The sequence below is a fragment of the Rhinopithecus bieti genome, unplaced genomic scaffold, assembly GCF_001698545.2.
Source record: "Rhinopithecus bieti isolate Rb0 unplaced genomic scaffold, ASM169854v2 scaffold_2574, whole genome shotgun sequence".
Lineage (NCBI taxonomy): Eukaryota > Metazoa > Chordata > Mammalia > Primates > Cercopithecidae > Rhinopithecus > Rhinopithecus bieti.
Genome location: NW_016804493.1, coordinates 4776802 through 4796954, shown reverse-complemented (window position 1 = coordinate 4796954; position 20153 = coordinate 4776802). Strand labels below are relative to the sequence as shown.

Sequence of the window (20153 nt, the reverse complement as noted above, 5' to 3'; positions counted from 1 at the left end):
AGGCAGGGAGGCCGAGGGCTCTGCAGAGAGAAGGGCCCGGCAGGGAGGGAAAGTCCGGCCCAGGTGAGCGGCTGTGGCCTCTGGCCTCAAGGTCCAACCCCTCCTGGAATGAGCTCACTGATTGGCCGCAGCCCAGTCTGGGGCCACTGAAGCCAGGCTGGGAAGCACCTCACAGGCTGGGCACGTGGCACCGGGCGCCTGGCACCAGGAGCTCCCCCGCCTGCGTCAGCTGGTGTGCCCCCGCCCAGCCTGAGCTCTGGACGCTGCTGCTGCTGGTACACAACTGACCACTCCAGCTGGCCAGGGCCCCGCCTCTCTGGGTCTCTCTGCCTCCCCGTCTGTTCCCCAAGGACACGCACTCCTTCCTCCTCACTAGGCAGTAGCTAAGACTCAGACCTGGGCCCCGCTGTGGGACTTCGGGCAAATCCCTTAGCCTCTCTGAGCACCTAGATCCTCTCTGCTGGATGACAGCCCTGGTTTCATAGGGTCCTGCTCTATAGCCCATTAGCACGATCATGGCTCTCACAGCATCCACCTCCCAGGCTCAAGCGATCCTCCCACCTCAGCCTCCTCCCACCTCAGCCTCCCAGGTAGCTAGGACTACAGGCACGTACCAGTATGCCCGGCTAATTTTGTATAGAGATGGGGTCTCCTTATGTTGCCCAGGCTGTTCTCCAACTCTTGGGCTCAAGTGATCCTCCAGCTTCGGACTCCCAAAGTGCTGGGATTACAGGCGTGAGCCACTGTGCCCAGCGCACACTGTTCTTTTAACAAAAGATTCGCCTGGCCCTTGCTTCGGCCGGGCTCTGCAGAGATAGTGCAGGCCTAGTGGACAAGGCCTCTGTCTGAACGGGCCCTATACTGTAGTGGGACAGAAAGACAGCAAACAATTTGCTCTCACAGGGAAGAAAGTGGGGTGCCAAAAATAATGTGGGAGAAGGCCTTTGCATACAGGTTCAGAGATGGCCTCCCCAAAGAGATGACATTCCACAGGATTCCTGTCTGGGAAGAGCATGGGGCAGAGGAAGGGCCTCAGCCAGGGGGCTGGAGCAGGGAGGCAGGCTGTGACCCTGGAGCAGCAGAAGGACTCAAGCCAGACTCCATGGATGATGCGTGCACAGCTCAGTGAACGTCATCCACACAACCAGCTTCCCATGGCCAGATAAGTCCAGATGAGCAAAGCGCACACCACCTCAAGCATTCCTGCTCTGGACATGCTCGCAGGCTCCCCAGCAGCCTCTCCCGGAACCCCTGCCATGCTCCAAACTAGAGGAGAGGCCAGTCTCCCTAAGCCTACTTTCCTGGCCTCCTGCACTGCTGGGCCTAGGGCATGACCCAAGCTGGGCCAGTCAGGTGCTCCTGCCCAAGTTCTCAAGGGATACAACTGTGACCTCAGATGGGATGCAAAGCCAGTCCAGGTGGACACTGTCAGTCACCTGCGTCCAAGACACAGTGGAGGCTGCTGAATCTCTGGTACCTCACTCCTGCCACACCCCACTCCCACTTCAGGACCTGCTGGACTATCATCCCGTCCAGGAAGGCTCCTCCTGGGACACCCCCTTCCCTTGGCCCCCACCTCACAGTACCACCCAGCATGTCTTGACATAGCCTGATTCACACCCTTGGACCCCAGGCACCTGGGACAGGAGGACAAGTCTACCTCCTTCAGAAGGGTAGCTCCAGGGTATGTGCACCAGAGGAACCTAGGAAGGCCCTCCATGGCTCGCTCATCCCAGAGGGCAGGGCCAGAGGAGGAGATCCCCAGCCTGATGCCAGCACTCCTCAAACAATATCCCAGCTGTTGTACATGGGAGCTGACAGGACTGCCCCACAGGCTCTGCCTGGCTCTGAGAATGGCCCTCATTGTGTCCCTGGGACCTGCCTGGGCACCAGATCCACCCGGGCTGGGCAGGCAGGCCCTGAGAAGCAGAGCGGCTGGGATCAGGGCTGTGGGTGGCACACGTCAGGGAGAGCTGCAGCCGTCGGATGGGTGTTGGGTTCTCCTCATTGGCTCTGCCAGCTGCCCTGGAAGCCCTGGACATGCTGTGGCTGTCCCCAAACTCTGACTCTGGGTTGGGGGGAAGCTGGTGTCGGGGAGTGGTAAGGGGAGATGCTGCTGCTCCAAGGAGCCTTCCCTGGTTGCCTGAAGGGACAACCGAGGAGTTCTCAGGAGCAGGGCCAGCCCGAGCCAACTGCAGAGAACACTGCAGCTGTCACCGCTGACCAAAACCTCTTGGCCAGGCCTGGCTCACATCTGGCCTGCACCCTTTCACCCAGCAAATGTGACCTCAGCACAGCACCCACAAGCCAGCACAAGGTGGGAGCTGGGAGAAAATGGCAAGAACTCCCGGTCTCTGCCCAAGACGCCGGGGTTGGGGGCAGACAAGGAAACGGGTAATACCACCACAGTTGTCACTAGGTTCACAACAGTAAGAACAGCACAGTTTCTCCCTGCTGGAGGCAGAGCTCTTTCCCTCACAGCCACCAGCTCATTTAACCCTCAACACAACCCCATAAGACAGAAATACCTCCATCTTATTAGACAGGAAAACCAAGGCTCAGAAGCTCCCTGACAGTCCAGGGTCACTGAGTCCAGAAGCAGCAGAGGCCAACCCCGCGCTGAGACACAGTAGAGCTGGGTGGCTCCACTTTATCTCCACCCAGGGGTGATGCCTGGGTTCGTGGAAACCATGAGAGGAAATGTCACGGGCCTTTCCCACCCCTCCTGTCCACACCCCCAACATACACATGCACCCGCCCCAGCACAGAGCCTCACACACAGCAGGCACTTGGGAAACACTGGTTTCTTTCATACCCAGAACCGTCACAAACTTGGGCCAAGTTTATTTCTGGAGCATTCTATTTGCTTGTCCCAAAGAGCCTCCATGGCCAACGGATGCAGGCCCAATGAGAGTGCGCCCAACTGGCCATCCGCACCCGGGACCCACCTGGAGGGGTCCTGATCACCCCACTTGGCCCTGGCCTCAAGCTCTGAGGGGCACCTCCTCTTCCCTCCTCCACGTCCCCATCCTGGGTGGAACACCAGGACCTGCCAGTTTAGTGGCATCTTCCCCTAATACTCCCACAGACAACTGGGTGGCCAGGGTCTGGGCTCAAGTCCTGGGTGCCCGGGTGGCAGGCAGCAAGGGCATGGGCAGATCACATAGCCTATGTGCGGGGCCCACATTCCAGAGCCACCCCAGGGGAGCATGGCTCCTGTCCTGCCCGCCTTAGTAGGGTGTGAAACCTCGGAGAGGATGAGGCAGGGAAGGTGTGCAGGCCCTCAGCCCCACGCGTGACACTCAGCAGCAGGAGGGAATAAAAAGCCACCTGTGGGGTGGCCACTGCCAAGGGTGCCCCGACACAAGCACAGAGCACAGCCTGGTTTTCACTGCAGCACCACAGCAGATGCCTTTATGCCCAGGCCAGCTATGGTCTGGAAGCACGCCCCAGCCCCTACTCCTGCCAGGGCATCCCAGGCACTGTCCCTAAGAGGCTGGGCAGAGGAGGTGGCACAGGGAGGGCCCTCCTGCTTCAGGACATGGAACCTACAACCCAAAACACCCCACGGACAGTGGGGACAGCTGGCAGGCCCCAGGCCTGTACCCCTGCAGGCAGGATCAGTGGGGTTCACTCAAGTGGACTTGCTGGAGCTCATGCTTGTGATTCGGACTTTTGGCAGAGAGTTCAGTGTGAGGCTGACCCCTGACTTCAGAGACAGCACCAGGCCCAGAATAGGGGTAGCTCCCACCTCCAACCCCAACTGTGTCATCAAGGAGGCTGGACCCGCCCCTTCACCCTACTTCTGCCCCAGACTAGCACCTAGAGGTGGGAGGCAATCAGGGCAGCAAGACGCAGGTGGAGCCAGGGCCTCTCCTGTACTCAGAGGGTCAGGAAGGGCCTGACAGAGGGCAGAGCGCCACCCTCTTATAGGGAGACCACCTTGCAGCCCCTTTTCTGGGGGCTGAAGAAGAGGCTTGCCCAGTGTCTTTGCTGGACAAACATCCCTATCACCCAACCCCCACGACCCACACTTCAAGTCTGACTCCAATACTGCCTCCTCCAAGAAGCCCCCCTGGAGCGCACCTCCCCTGCTGGTTGGTTCTAGCTGCTTCAGCTGGCTGTGGGCTCCTGAGGGCAAGGGAAGAAGTTGTCCAGGCTCAGGAGAAAAGGGTGGTAGGACCTACTAAAGGGACAGTAGATGCCAGCAGAGTGCCACAAAGGCACAGCCTTGGAACCAGAGGGTCCCTACCAAGTTGATAATCCCAAAACAGCATAGTGGTCCCCCAAGGACCAGAGATCCCTCAATCCCAGACTGGGAATTCAGAAGCCACATGTGGTGCTGCACTGGGGGCCATGTCAGGAGACCAGGTTCTGGATCCAGTTCTGAGGACAACTAACTGTCTCTCTGTACCTCAGTGTCCCCATCTGCACCATCCGTATAATGGGAAAGGGGCTTGAAGAGCTGTTTCAGGGCCCTTCCTGCACAGACAGGAGACCCTAGTGGCACTGTCCTTATTTCCATCCCTCGCCCAGACCTGGGGCCATGGTACCAGTCCATAGTGCTCACCCTCCTGCTTGGACAAACAGTAACGGCCAGAGGCTCCAAGCCTCCTGCCCCAGCCCAAGGTGACTTTCCTGGCAGAACCTGGAACTGCCCTGCCCTGCCTCCACCCAGCTCCCAGGCAAGCAGTGCCAGCAGGAAGCGTCAGCAGCTCCTCCCCAAAGCTCCTTTCCCCACAGCCCCGCCGCCCCGGTACCTGGGCCCCGATTCTCCAGGCACCCCGACATTTGCTCTCACAGGCCAGCCAGTCCCCACCACCCAACTCTCCACCGAGGGAAAGGAATGGGCACAAGAGGGGGCGTGCCCCGGCCCAGGGCGATGGGAAACATCTCACCTGGCCGAATCCAGCAAGGAAATCAACCCATGGTCATTCTGAGAAGGTGACCAAAGACGCAGCGGGACCCGGGAGGAGTGCGGGAAAGGAAACCAGGGACTCTTAGGAGGGAGCGGGAGCCTTGTGGTGGGAAAAGGAGCTGCTGTTCCCGATCTGGAACTCGAAACCCCATCTTCCGGGTCGTAAGCCCCTCACCCCGCACCCCTAGGCAAATCTCAGCTTTCCCAGCTCCCTCACCTCGGCCCAGCAATCAGCCTCTCAGACCCCCGAGAGGCAGCCCCGCCCCTGCTCTAGCTCTGCGGGTCCCCCATCCAGGGACTCCAAAGCCTTCACGTCCGCATTGTAGAACCCGGCCCCGGCCCACTCCCGCGACTCTCGTGTGCAGCTAGGACTCCTGTAGCCAGCCAGGACCCGGCTTCCACCGGCGCTGGGCGTGCAGGGCTGCAAAGCCCGCGGCGCGCCCGACCCCACCCCCGCTCCGCTCCCGGAACCCGGCGCCGGCGGCCGGAGTGAATCATTAACCGGACCCGGGTGCTCCGGCATCACAGCCTTCCTCGCTGGCGCCACGCACTTGCCCGCCCGGCCTCGGTCCCCCGGAGCTCCTCCCTCTCCGGGATCGGTGGGCAGTCCCACACCACACCAGACGGACCACCCGCCCGAGGCTCAACGTTCCCTCCTCGCAGCCGAGGAAACAGGCTCGGAGGCAGGGCGCAGAGGCCCAAGGTGACACAGCAGGCGGCCGCCGGCCACGGAGCGCGGGCCCCGCCAGTCACTTTCCCGACAGAGGCATCTTCCTGCCGGTTGGCGGCCCCGCGCCCGGCCCCGCCAACGCCCCCGAGGCGCGCAGGCTCCGGAGCCCCCGCGGTTCCTAACTCCCGGCTCCCCGACCAGGGCGGAAGGAGGTCGCGGGGCCGCGGACCCCGGTCGGCGGTTCCCAGGCCCCGCAGGTCCGGCAGGAAATGCCGCTCGCTTAACCCCTTCCAGCCCGCGCCCACCCCGGAGCCGGCAGGGCTGCCGCCTCGAAGCCCAGACGCGGCCCGGCCCCGCCTGCCGCCCTCACCAGGTGGTTCATGGTGTTCAGTGGGCCTGGGGCCCCGGCTCCCGCGGTGGCGCACACTGAGCTGCTCTGGCCGCGTGCCCTCGGGGCTCCGAGAGCGCCACAGCTGCCTCGCTGCCGCCGCCCGGCTCGCCACCAGATCCAGGTCAAGCCGCGATCCGCCAGCACGCCGCGCCAGCCGGCCCAGCCGATCCCAGCACATGCCGGCCGCGCGCGGGGCCCATTGGGCCGCCGCCGCCTCTCCATGCCAAATGAGCCGCCATGTCGGGGCGACGGTGGGAGCGCAGACAGAAGCCCGCCAAGTAGGGGCCCGCCCCCGCCCCGGCCCCCACCGCCCCCACCCGCCACCCCGAGGCTCCAGGCCCCTGGCCGAGGCCAGGCTTCCAGCCTAGGGCGCAGGACACCGCTTTCCAACAAATCCAAGTCCCCGCCTTCCACCCGGACGAGAACGCACCGAAGGCCTCTGCAAATGCCTCCACTTCTGGGAAGGCTGCCCGGATTGCCTTCCTCCTCCAGAGCCGAGCCACGGCATCAAGTCGACTTCTGTCTTTCCCGCTAACCAACCCCAGGGCATTCATCGCGTGTCCATGGGCCGTGGGACTCAGATCTGAATCTAGTGGGAAAGAGGAGGGGGCGTGCGCCAGCCAGCAGGAGAAGAATCACCACCACCACAGCTCCGACTGTAGACGAGCCCACCGTGTAAAGACCCTAGGAAATGAAGCCTCAAGCAAGGAGGCTGGCGAGCTCTCAACCCAGCACTTTTCACGGGCAGCACCTACCTTCCCCTGCATTGTGCCGACATCTGGGGACTCCAGCTGAGCTGATCTGCCTCCTCTCATTACTCATTCCTACGGTCAGTCTAAAACCTGGGCCCAGTACCCTCCTGAGTCCTGCTCCAACTCATCTGCTTCAGCAACATGGGGTAGGAGGGGTGCACTGGGGGAATGAGGGAGACAGAAGGAAGAATCACCCAGGGGAATCGGAGTGGAGACAACCTTGGCTCTCCTGAGTCGCCCCTTGCTGGGTTGCAGGTCAGTGACTGTCACCCCCTGCAGCAAAACCAGGGTGCCAGAGCCCCTGGGCCAGGCCAGGGATGTACAATCTGCAGGGAGATCATAGGACGAGCCTGGTCCAGACCAGACAGGACCCTCAGTCAACAATCCTGGGCCATTGGCTGAGCAAGGGGATGCCATGAGGCAGCTCCAGTGGCAGGGAAGCAGCAGGGGAGACCCCGCTTCACGTAGCAGAGAATTCTCAAGCATGGCCTATGACAGACGTAAGCCTAGGTGGGCCTGCAGCTGCCCCTCTGCCTGACACCCAAGGCTCAGCCTACACAGCACCTGGCGAGATGTGCCGCCTTGGCAGGCCCTCTCCCCTCTCTGGGCTCCTTTCTCATCTGAAAAGAGGCTAGGGCAGCCAAGGTTTGGCTGCTCAGGTGCTCTGGGGAGCTTGTTTAAAAGCAGACTCCTGCATCCCACCCCTCCCAAAAAACTGGACGTCTGCATTTCCTCAATATTTGGCTTGGGAACCATTGGCCAGAACTCACAGCACAGCGGGTGAGGAAGGACCAGTGGGATGGGACACAGCGTGACCCAGAGTCCTCAGGAGGAACAGAACAGCTCGCCAACACCCTATGCCTCCCCGACACAGCCCACCTCACCTCAGAAGAGGAGCCAGCCTTCAGGGAGGCTGCCTGGAGCATCTCCTCCTGCTTGTTCCCAAGAGCTGTGCCCCGCCCCTCCTGCACCGACCCTGTCCAGCCACCCACTCCTCAGCCTGGCTGGCACATAAACCAGCTTCCCAGAAAGCAGGTCTGAACCAGCGGGACCCTCAGGAGCCTCAGGTGATCCCTGGGCCTCCACTTCTGTGGGGAGGGAGACCAGGCCTCATGGGCAGACAGTGCCCTGCTGGCAGGGCTCCAGGCAGGAGTCTCTGCAGGGACGGGCAGGGACACAAAAGGCCTGGCCCTCAAGGGAGCTGGCCCCTGCTCCATCCTAGTTGGCCAAGGGGGGGGGTTGCAGAGAGGAGGTGGATGGCTGGGACCCTGGGGGATGGGACCCTCCTCCCCCAGGAGCTGGATTAGAGCAGCACTGGGGGTGGGGCTGCTGGTGTGAGCGGGAGGCAGCAAAGGGAACAGGCTCCGACATAGGCATTTCAAAAATTTGCTCGTTTTCCACTTAAATTCCCTCCCCCCAAAGCCTGTGCCTCCCAGAATGGCATTTCCGCTTTGGAAACAAGGCCCCAGGAGTTAAGCCCCACTGTGTTGAAGGGGATGTAGCTGGGGGGTGGGGAAGGAGCACCCACTGGGCAGGCTTTCGCTGGGGTATAGGGGGCAGAACCTTACCCCACCCCAGTCCAGCCTCCCGGACCTCTGCTGTCAAGGACAGGGATGCAGCCCCACATACCCAGCAGAGCCTCCACGCCCAGCCAGTGCCAGGGACCCTATGCCCATGCACTTATTTTGTGCACACACCAATCCTGCAATACAGGCTCACCATTAGCTCCAGTTTGTTTTTTGGGTTTTTGTGAGACAGGGTTTCACCATATTGGTCAGGCTGGTCTCGAACTCCTGACCTCAAGTGATTCACCCGCCTCAGCCTCCCGAAGTGCTGGGATTACAGGCGTGAGCCACTGCGCACGGCCTAGGACCATTTTTCACAGGAAGAGACTGAGACCCAGTTTAGCAACCACTGCCCCATCCCACACACTTCGGGGAACAGAGGAGACTGGGCCAGGGAAGAAATGGAGCTGCTAGACCTCAGCCCACCCTGCAGCTGGAAGGGAATCTAGGGACAGGGACAGCAGCACTCCAGGCTCAGAAAGCCAAAGACCCTTGTCACACTCAGACTGCAAAAGGACAGGCAGCTGAGACCTAAGCACCCTCCTCCCCAATAAATATGAGTTTAGCACTGGGGCCAGCACCACCCCCACCCCACTGAAATTTAGCCCCATTGGTGAGAAGGGGTGCAGTAAATATTGTTGACTGGATGGGACCTCAGAGGTGGCCCTCATGGGATGCGCTGGCCTGTGTGAAGAAATCTGAGGCTGCCCTAGTCTGGAGGATGGCAGTGGTTAAGTCACACATAAGGGCAGAGGCACATACTTGCATACACACAGCACACATGCATGCGCACACACACAGTGGGACTGGCAGCAAGGAGAGAGGCCCTGGATGAGAAGGAGCTGGGAGAGGTTGTTGCCGGACCAAGGGAGACAGCTGCAGATAATGTGGCCAGGGCACCAGCACAGGGCCCTCCCAGACAGTTGTGTCATCCCAGGAGTGGCCTGGCACCTCCAGCCAGGTTCAAGATGAGCTCACAGGCTGGAAGGGATGTCTCCAACCCCTCAGGGCCTGGAGTAGCTGTTTGTACAGAAAACAGGTGGACCCAGCACACCAGGACAGTAAGTGTCTGGAGTGGAGGGGGTTATACTGGACCCAAGTGGAAAGAAAAGTCTGGGATAGGGTTCCTGCTCTTTGGACTTTCTGACGTCTGCCTTCAGGACAGACCCAATGCACAGAAGAAGTTTTCTTGCTCGATGTTCACCAATGTCCACTGCAGCATTTATGACAGCAAAGTGTGGAGCATAATATCAATGCCAACTCTAGGGGACCAGTGAGACAAACCACAGCCCTCAACAGAATAGTTTGCAGCTATTAGATGGCCTCTTCCAAAGACTGAAATAATGCAAGAAGATGCTTACAACAAACTCAAGTGTAAAGAGCAGGCTAAAACTGGCTTGAACAGTGTAAAGGCCCACAGCCCTTCCCCTCCTAAAGCCTTGGCCTCCCAGCCTTGGCCTCCCAGCAGCAGTGAGGGTGGGCTTGGTTGATGGCTGGCTCTGGGAGCGCCAGCAGGAGAGGATTTCCTGAGGCCGGAGGTGAGCACTGCCAGCCCCAGGAACAGGAAGAAACAGTATCTCTGGAGGGCCAATGAGAGCTGACGCCATCCCCCTAGGCTGGACACTCACAGTGGCAAGCTCAAAACCCAGGAGAGGCCGGGCGAGGCAGCTCACGCCTGTAATCTCAGAACTTTGGGAGGCCGATGCAGGCAGATCACCTGAAGTCAGGAATTCAAGACTAGACTGGCCAACTAAAAATACAAAAATTAGCTGGCCGTGGTGGTGAGCACCTGTGATCCCAGCTACTCAGGAGGCTGAGGCAGGAGAATCGCTTGAACCCAGGAGGCGGAGGTAGCAGTGAGTTGAGATCATGCCACTGCACTCCAGCCTAGGCAATAGGGCAAGACTCCATCTCAAAAAAACAAAAAACAAAAAACAGCCGGGCACGGTGGCTCATGCCTGTAATCCCAGCACTTTGGGAGGCCAAGGCAGGCAGATCATCTGAGGCCAAGAGTTCAAGACCAGCCTGACCAACATGGTGAAACCCCGTCTCTACTAAAAATACAAAATTAGCTGGGCGTGGTGGCGTATGCCTGTAATCCCAGCTACTCAGGAGGCTGAGGAAGGAGAATCGCTTGAACTCGGGAGGCGGACTTTGCAGTGACCCGAGATCGCGCCATTGCACTTCAGCCTGGGCGAGAGAGCGAAACTCCATCTCAAAAAAAACAAAAAAACCCAGGCGAGGGCACGGAACCCTTGTGGACAGCACAGAGGTGAGCCTACTGTCACACCCAGAACGGACAGCCCACACCCCAACACCAGCCATTCCTCACTGCTGCCCTGGTACCAGGACAGACGACAGCTACCTGGAGGCAGAGAGAAGGGCAATGCCCCACACAGCTCTCGCGGGCAGCAGAGCTCGCACCCTCCACCTCATAACCCAGGCATGTGCCTGCTGGAAAGCACCCCGAGTGACCCCAGACCGCAGAGCGTGTGCTCACTCAGGACTCAAGCTGGAGCTGTTGCCTTAAAGGGCTTTCCCATCCTTCCCTGCTCTCGAGGGTGGAGTGATTGTGGGGCAGGGTTTGTCATTACAGTAGCGGCTCTGACTATGGGAAGGTGGGCGGGCCCTACAGCCTGAAGCCAAATCCCTCCAGTGGTCATCCCCTTTGGCATGCCCGAGGCCAGTCCCCAGAGACCCGGGGTCAAGGGCAGCACCCAAGGTGTGTGGGCAGAGCTGCCAGGTAGGGGACACAGCACAGGGATGGGGTGGGGCCTCCCTGCACTCCAAGTCCTGGCCCGCATCCCAGTAAATCCAGCCCTACGCCTCCACTTCAGGTCTGTCAGGAACAGCACTGGAAGAGGCAGCACAACTTTCCAAATTATCTGGAAATTAACAAGCAGCAGAGGCCCCTGCCGGAGGTACCTGCCTCAGAAAGAGGCACAGCTCCCAGCGGCCCAATGCTGGAGTGGGCCAGCAAGGCAGCCCCGGGGCGCCATTCAGAGGCTCTCAGCCCACCCCAGTGACCCCTTCCTCTTGTGCACCCTCCTCTCTCAGCTCTCTCCTCCTGCCCAGCCTCCTGGGGCTGGCAGGTGGGGCGGACACCAGCACAGGGCCCTTCCAGACAGGTCCTCCTGGACCAGCAGCGCCCCTGTGTGCAGTAAGGAGGGGCCATGTGCGCTCTGCCCTGCTGCTGACCACCAGGTCCCCCTCCTGCATCTGCGCCCTATGGCAGAGGCGGCCCTTCAGCACTGCCTGGGGGAGGGGGGAAGGGGAAAGAGAGGGGCTCAGTCCTGGCTGGAAGGGGGAAAGAGGGGCAAAGGGGCAAGTTCTGTCCTCATCCTCAGAGAGGAAGCTCCATGGCTGGAAGCTGCCCAGCTCTCCGCTGACTGGCCGGTGGGCAGGGATGAGGGTGTGGTCAGGAGGCCTCCCCAGCCCAACCCAGCCCAGCCATCTGCTCTCCCATGGCAACCAGCCCCAGCATACTGGGCGGAGGGGGTGACTTCACACACCATCTGCTGCCCACTCCTGGCTGCTTCCGCAGAACACAGGTGCCCACACCCACCCGGCCACTCTGGGGTCAGCAGGCCAGGGGCCAGTGGAGTCACAAGAGGGGACCCTGGAGGCTCTGCATGGCAGTGATGGAAAGAGTGAATACAGAGAAGACAGAGCTGTGGCAGCCATAGGGAAAGCAATGCTTTTTTTCCTTTTTTTAAAGACAAGGTCTCTGTCACCCAGGCTGGAGTGTAGTGGCACAGTCACAGCTCATGCAGCCTCAACCTCCTAAGCTCAAACGATCCTCCCACCTCAGCCTCTTGACTAGCTGGGTCTACAGGTGTGCACCACCATGCCTGGCTAATTTTTTAATTTTTTTGTAGAAATGGGGTTTCACTATATTGCCCAGACTGGTCTCCAACTCCCGGGCTCAAGTGATCCTCCTGCCTTGACTTCCCAAAGTGCTGGGATTATAAGCGTGAGCCACAGTGCCTGGTGGAAAAGCAATGCTTTCTCTCCCTCCCTGGACAGACAGCATCATGGGGATAGGCTGAGCATCCCACTGGAGCCTACGCCAGCCTACAGATAAAGGCTCCTTTGCCCTGGGAGACCCAGGCTTAGACTAGAGGAAGAGAGCAGATATTAATGACTCCAACTGGCCTTGGGCCTTCAGCCAGTCACTGTACTGCTCAGGTTTCAGTTTGCCCATCTGTTAAATGTACCTACCACCAACAGACTGATGGCACAGGTGGCCTGAAAGCACACAGTGGCACCCTAGTGTCCCACTGCCTGCAGCACACCCACACTCTGCGCCGTCATACACTGGCCCCACCCGCTGGGCACCAGGGCACACCCTCCCTTGGCCTACCCCATGTGCTAAATCCATCCCCCAACCAAGCCCTCCCTGCTCTCCCTATAGGCTGCACAGACACCGCTCCTCAGATGCCCTGAACATCCCTCACCTTCCCTGACACCTTGTCTGAGAGACGGGGGCAAAATCTTTCCTTGGAGCTCTGTTGCCCCCAGAGCCACCCGCCAACACTGGAGGCAGGCAGGGTCTCCTCTTGGACTGCTCTGGGGAAAGCAGGAAGTGGCTGGTTGCAGTCCCTTTCCTTATGCACATTATAAAGCAACACTCGTGCATCTGCGCCTCCTGACTGAGGTCTAACTGTTGGCAGCACTGCTGTGTAAAAGGACAGCTGTGTCCTCAGGGAACTCACACTCCAAGGTGTGTGTTAAGGGGCACAAACATAAACGCTTGCAAAGCAGACAGCAGAGGGATGGGGGAAGCTGTTCTACGCAAGGTACTTGAGGGCTTCTCTGCAGAGGTGACATTTGAGCAGATGGGTGAATCTTTTGCTAAGGCTCATTATGCAGAAAAAAATAACAGCAAAGATTTGTAAAAATAGCAGAGGCAAGTCAGCTCCTTCGGTGTGAAGAGCCAGGGTGGCCTCAGGAACACACAGAAGAAACCCAGACGCTGGGGGCCGGGGCTGAGTCTCCCTCTACCCTCCTCAGTCTTGGCTCAGTGGTGCATGCCTCCTGGGCTTGGGGATTCCAGTGCTGGGGCAGAAGCAGCCCGGAGTGTCTGCCTGGAGGGGTGCCTTGGCAGATGGCCGGGGGTAAAAAGAAGAGAGAGCCCAGCAATCTGCGTAGGCTGGGAAGGAGGAGGAGGGACACAGGCAGCTTCTGCTCCATCCTCTCCCGCTTCCTGCTCTCCTTAGAAACCTCCCAACCAGGACCCTCTGGAGTTGTCACTGTCCCTGGCAGAAACATAGATGACTCCACAGCCTAAGACACTTAACCTCCCAGATAAGCTGCGAAAAGGCAGTTCAAACTTTAAGACACCTGGTGAGGGATGGGACAGGGAGGAGTGTGGTCATATCACTTTCTGAGCAAACAAGTAACTTTGGTAGATCCAGGATGTGGGGGCACAGATCTCAAGGCATACAATTGGATATCGGTTTTTATAAAATACTTAAATGGGGTATTTTGCCAACAATAGTGCTGGTGTTCCAGTACTTAATAACACACAGCACAAGCTGGCCTCAGTGGCTCAGTCCCAGCTACTGGGGAGGCGGAGGCAGGAGGATCGTTTGAGTCTAGGAGGCCAGCCTGGGCAACACAGCAAGACTCAGACTCAGACACAGACACAGCACACTGAAGGTAGAGATAGATACCCATCCACAAGGGAATGGAGAAATATCTTGTGGCACATCTATTACTGGAACATTGCTCAGCAACAAAAAAGAAAAAACTGGCCAGGCGCAGTGGCTCACACCTGTAATTTCAGCACTTTGGGAGGCGAAGGCGGGCGGATCACCAGGTCAGGAGACCATCTTGGCTAACACAGTGAAACCCCATCTCTACTAAAAACACAAAAAATTAGCCAGGCATGGTGGAGGGTGCCTGTAGTCCCAACTACTCGGGAGGCTGTGGCAGGGGAGTGGTGTGAACCCGGGCAGAGCTTGCAGTGTGCCGAGATCGTGCCACTGCACTCCAGCCTGGGGGACAGAGTGAGACTCCATCTCAAAAAAAAAAAAAGAATAAACTATTGGGGCTGGGCGCTGTGGCTCATGCCTGTAATCCTGGCACTTTGGGAGGCCAAGGCAGGTGGATCACCTGACGTCAGAAGTTCGAGACCAGCCTGGCCAACATGGTGAAACCATCTCAACTAAAAATACAAAAATGAGCCAGCGTGGTGGTGGGCACCTGTAATCCCAGCCACTTGGGAGTCTGAGGCAGGAGAATCGCTTGAACCTAGGAGGTGGAAGTTGCAGTGAGCCAAGATCGCACCACTGCACTCCAGCCTGGGCAACAGAATGACACTCCATCTATTAAAAAAAAAAAAAAAAGAATAAAACCAATATGCTCGATGAAAAAAGGAGACCTGGCCGGGCTTGGTGGTTCATGTCTGTAATCCTAGCACTTTGGGAGGCCAAGGCGGGTGGATCACCTGAGGTCAGGAGTTCGAGACCAGTCTGGCCACATGGTGAAACCCTATCTCTACTAAAAATACAAAAATTAGCTGGGAATAGTGGTGGTCACCTATAATCCCAGCTATTCGGGAGGCTAAGGCAGGAGTATCGCTTGACCCCGGGAGGAAGAGGTTGCAGTGAGCTGAGATCCTGCCACTGCACTCCAGCCTGGGTGACAGAGTGAGATTCTGTCTCAGAAAAAAAGAGAAAAAAGCCAGACCCCAAAGCGCATCTACTGTAGGCTTCCAGTTGCAGAAAGTTTAAGAACAGGCAAACTTAAGCCAGGGTGATAGAATCTTGACTGTAAGGGGGGCTTTTGAGAACTTTCTGAGGTGATGGAGACATTTGTTATTTTGATTTGATTGATGGCTACATGAAAGTCTATATAGTAATCAAAACTCATCCAACTAATGGTATGTTTAACATCTGCACATTTCACAACATGTAAAATTTACCTCAATAAGAGTTTCGACTGGTAACAAATAAAAAAAAAAGCAAAGAAAAAATACATGGCATTACAAATACCAAAAATAGACACTGCAAGCCCAAACCCACCAGGCTACTCTTTTTGCCCTGACCATCAGGGAGCTTCAAGTTAAATTTGGATGCCTACTGAGCCCAGGCTTTCTGGGATAATTCTTCCTCCTTCACAATAAATTACATAATTCCAGATCTTTTCATGATCCCAGACTATTTGTGTCTTCTGCTATAATCTGCTTCAAATCCTTCTTGGAATTTGGCAGGGCTTAAATAATAAATTAAAATGACTGAAAAACCTTCCCAGTCTCTAATCCCTGTTGGAGAAGAGATTAACTTCAGAGCCGCAACTTGTGACCATCTCAACAAAGCAAGCATACCTTCCACACCTCTACTGAGGTCCCCAACCTGTCCCCCAGAACTCTTTTCCTTTTTCCTGAAGAGAGGGAGACAATGGCCCAGCACACAAGGACTGAGAGTGAGCCACAGAAACAATGGGGCTTGGCCAGGAGGACACACGCAGGGCTGTAGTGAAGCCAAGTCCAAGGCTAGGCGTGAAGGTAAGCACACAGAGGGAAGGTGGTATGGGCTCAAGGACACCAGGGCACCAGTGGTAGGAAATGGGGAGGTCTGCAGATATCACCCAGGCCCCCCACTCACCCTCCCGGCTGTAGGCCCCTCCCTTAAGGAGCCATGATCCTCAGGCAGAGGTGGAACCAGCCTCCCTCCAGGCCCTGCCTGCCCTGTGCTGGCCCAGCTGCTGCAGACCACACCTGAGCAGAGGCCTGCACCACTGCAGTGGCTCCCGCGGTCTGCAATGCTGCCTCATTCCTGGGGGCACTTGGAGCAGGGCAGCAGCTGCCTATATGCAATGGGCCAGCTGGTGGCCCCAGTGCAGGTCACTCTCTCTGGATGGGATGAAGACAAGGACCTGCCCATCCAAGGCTCAAGAGGCTAGGGTCCTGCAGGCCACGCCCGGGCAGGGGAAAGGCCAGGGTTATCCCACCACCAAGGCCTTGGCGGAAACCACACTGACCATAAAGAAAGGGCCATGGAACCCTGGGGGCAGAGGCCAATCAGTCTGGGCCCAGCCCAGCCTCCTCCCCATGCTGGCTGCCCAGGAGTCAGAAATGGGGTCTGGGCCACTGCACTAGCCAACCATGGCCACATAAAGACAATAATCTCCATAGCAGTAGCTGCTGTTACTTAATTACCCTCCTTCTAACAGCTCTGGGCACCCCTCACCAAGTTCTCACAAAACCCCAGGAGCTCTGTACTGTTAACATCCCCATGACATGGAGGAGGAAACTGAGGCTCAGGGAGGTTCAGTAACTCACTCAAGGCACAGAGCCAACACTGCTCACTCTAGAGCCCTCGCCCTTGACCCACCAAAACACTCTCCCCACCCCGAAGCAGCCTCTCCAGGAACCCCTTTCAGCCCCAAGCAAGGCTCTGAGGAGAGTGGCTGAGACCTCAGGCTTGCAGAGCTCGAGGTGAACGGGAATGACCTGGTGAAGAAGGCAGCCAGCTGGGGATCACTTCCTATAGAGGGAGGGACAGGCTGAGCCAAGGCCCAGTGGCCGGAGAGGGTGCGGCAGGGTGGTGGCGCCTGAGCTGCGGACTTTGAAAATGGACACTGCCTCTTCCCACTCTCTCTGTCCACTGCCTGGCTGCCCAGGCCAGCCCTTCATGGCTCCTTGGGCGGCTCTCCCTCTCACACCACTGCCTGGCACAGAGCCAGTCCCACGATTGCTGGCCAAGGTTTAAACCAGATGCAGGCTGGTCCACTCATCTCCATCTACCACTGCTGGGACTGGCTGGGACTAGACCTACCGTGCTACACAACCCTGGGTGCTCCCTGCTCTGAGCCCAAAGCTGCCTTGCCACCCAGGGACGCAGAAGGGGTGACGCAAACTCATGTTTGGGAAGCCATAGGTAGAGGGTTGGCTGCCGTTCACAGTTCAACAGGCTGCGGCCCCCACAGGTAGAGGCCATGCAGGATGATGGTCATTTTATGGTTGTGGATCCTGCCACACTTGGCTCCCACCCTGGCTCCACCTCTCACTGGCCATGTGACCCTGGCAAGACACGACACAGGCCATCTGTGGGCCTGTGAGACCCTGAGCCCCGTGTCCGGCACACAGGGCAGCATCCCTGAAAGGAGCCATCCCTCAGTGAAGGAGCACAGGAGGAGCTGGAGTGGCCGCACTCACTTCGCAGATGGGAAGCAAGAGGCAGAACAGATAGCAGGGAGGCCTCTCTGCAACTGGAAGCTGGCCTCTCACTTGGCGGGGCCGGGTGTGGCCAGCACCTGCCACCCCTAAACATGGACTTCCAAGCCAATGCCAGCCAGAGGTCTGAGGTGGGTGGCACATTTCCTTCCAAATGTGTCCTCTCAGCTGCGGGAAGAGACAGGCCCAGGGCGCTGGGCAGCCATGCCCAAGAGGAAGGCATGGGAATACGCATGGGGTGTCCAGGTACCGCCTGAGCACTGCACTGCTCTATGCCTGGAGCAGAGGAAGGGGCACTGAGCAGGGAGCTGGGACGCCCTGGCACCTTCCCCTGTCTGGGTCTGGGACTCCACGTGAGTCAAATGACAAGGTGACACCAGCTGACCCCCGACGTGCCCCCTGCCCCAACACTCATGGGGTTGCTCCCCGCACAATCAGCCCACCAACCTCTCACCCTGCTTCCCCTCCCACCCCCTTCTGAAGTATCTTATTTCTGTGGGCCAAAGTGCCTGCGTCAGCCCATCTAGGAAAAGACTGCCCAAATGAATGGGTGTGCTTAAAACCCAGACGTGTCCCTGAGCAGTCACCACTCTGGGTTCCAAGGGCAGGGCTTGAGCAGGCGGCTTGGTCTGGAAGCCTCCACAGGGCCTCCTCAGCACATGAAAGCAATTTTTCGAACACTTCAAGACTGTTCCAAAAATGAATTCTCCTCTTGGCCCCACCACCTCACACACTGCCCAAGGTCCCAGGAGAGAGAGCCATGGTGATCTGCCAGCCAGGCACGTAACGGACAGATGGCGACGACCCCTGCCCACCCCTAGCAGAATTCTTCTGGGCTGTGACTACAAGGGAGAGGGTACGAGGTGACTCGGAGCCCGTGATGATCTGGCCAGGTTGCAGGTCCCCACAACAGTGCCTATCTGTCCAAGTCCTACCCAGCCCGCCGTCCCTCTCTTGTTACAGATGAGGCACAGCGCCAAAGAAGGCTGCCCAAAGTCCTGTAAGGCAAGGGGTCAGGGTGCCATTCCAGACTCTGTGTCCAGAACTTGGTTCTGACTGTGGACAACCAGACCAAAGCAAACGGGGACCTCCCCATAGAGGTCCACCCAGGCTCGGATGTGGCCAGTGACATTCCCTAATCACTACTGCCCTGGGACACCGGCCCTCCAGCAGGCTCAGGTGGTTCACCTTGTCCGTCTGTCCAGTGCCCACAGGAGCGGGGCTGGCCAGTCTCCTGAGGCCCTGGGCCAGAGAAGTCCAGAACTTTCCAGGAGAGCAGAGCAGAAGAAAGGAAGGGCTTGGTAGGCATGCTCTGTTTTCTTTCTTTCTGAAGACAAGGCGATTATGCTCTGAACCAGAATGGATGGTGGGGTTTACTTCAGCAGAGTCTGGAAGCTCTCATTTTTTCATCTGTAACTGCATTACCACTTCTGGAGGTGGGCGCAAGCGGGCTCTTTAATTCCGCAATAACGATGCTTTGCACTTGGTCAGCCTCCCCTCCAGTCATCTGCACACACTCTGGAGTAGTTAATGAAGAGGCCACTTGCCAGGAAGCCCCCACTGCCTGCTTCATGGAAAGGATGGGGTCCTCCGGGTGAGGAGCAGTTCCAGAAACAAGGCCAGAGTGGACAGGGCTCTGAAGGGAAAATCCCCGAACAAGGCAGGGAAACGATGGTTGGAGGCCACAGCTCACCAGGTGCGGATGGTGTCCCTTCCTGGCAGGACGCCAGGGTGTCCGCCTCCCACCTCAGTCTGTCCATCTGTAATGTGAGGCCTGGTCACCCAGGGTAGCCAGGATCACTTGCTGTCCTCAGGAGATGAGACTGAGATGCTCAGAGATGCCAGTGCCCAAGTGTGGAACCATGGCCCGGGGGTCTGCCAAAACCCAGGCTGCCCGGCCAGGAAGAGGGGGTGTCGGACAGAAAACGCCCACGGCCAGCGGGGAGGAAGTGGCGTCAGGGCCCCGGGGGTTCCGCGGCGGGAGGAAAACTTCCCAGGAAAGTGAGCGCATCGGTTGTGGAGGGTAGGCACGGCTCCCATCCAGACAAGCCGTCCTGGGGGAGGGGTGGCTCCGGTGACTGGCAGAGATCGCGCCCCAACCTGGCCACCCGGGGGGGGGGGGGGTCCCGGGAGCGCCGCAGGGCAGCAATCCGAGGGAGGTCTTGGAGGGGCAGCACAGGCCTCCCACCCCCTCATCCAGCCCGGCAGTCCCGGAGGGGAGTCCCAGGAGTGGCAGAGACCCCACCCGCTAGGCCTAACTGTCCTGTTGCGGGGTCCTGGCGGGCGGCAGACTCCCGCCTGGCCCAGCTGTCCCAGGGGTTTCCCGGACCAACAAAGAGCCTTCCCAACCCAGCCATCTTGGGGGGCTCCCTGAGGGGACAACACGGACCCCAGCCCGACCCGGCTCTCCTCAAAGAGGATGGAAAGGCTGGGGCATACAGGCCGGCTTGTGGGAGGCTCCCCGAGACTGGGCGCTCTCCCCCGGGGCCGAGCAGGCCCCAGTCAGGCGACCCCAGTCCGGGAGCCCCGCGGCATCAGGCCCGCAGCGGGCGGCGAGAGGAGGTAGCGGGCGGGCGGGGGGCAGCCGGCCCGGGGTCCCGGGCGGCGCGGTACTCACCGGCACGGACATCTTGGCCGTCGCCCCCGGGGCCTGGTGGGCAGCGGCGCCCGCAAGCT

At 58.8% G+C, this 20153-nt stretch overlaps 1 protein-coding gene across 3 annotated transcripts in view; it reads right to left on the bottom strand.

Moving 5' to 3' along the window:
* Positions 1-20147, bottom strand: part of BCAR1 (BCAR1 scaffold protein, Cas family member) — a 37201-nt gene extending 17054 nt beyond the window's left edge. Inside the window, exon 1 of one of the 3 annotated variants that reach the window (XM_017868693.1) lies at positions 20095-20147. In XM_017868693.1, the coding sequence (XP_017724182.1) occupies positions 20095-20106 (12 nt within the window). In that variant the 5' untranslated portion in view covers positions 20107-20147. Of the gene's footprint in view, positions 1-5958; positions 6103-6409; positions 7820-20094 lie in introns of those variants that run through there. The other 2 variants (XM_017868690.1, XM_017868692.1) reach the window with 2 other exon arrangements.
* Between the last annotated feature and the right edge of the window lie 6 nt (positions 20148-20153).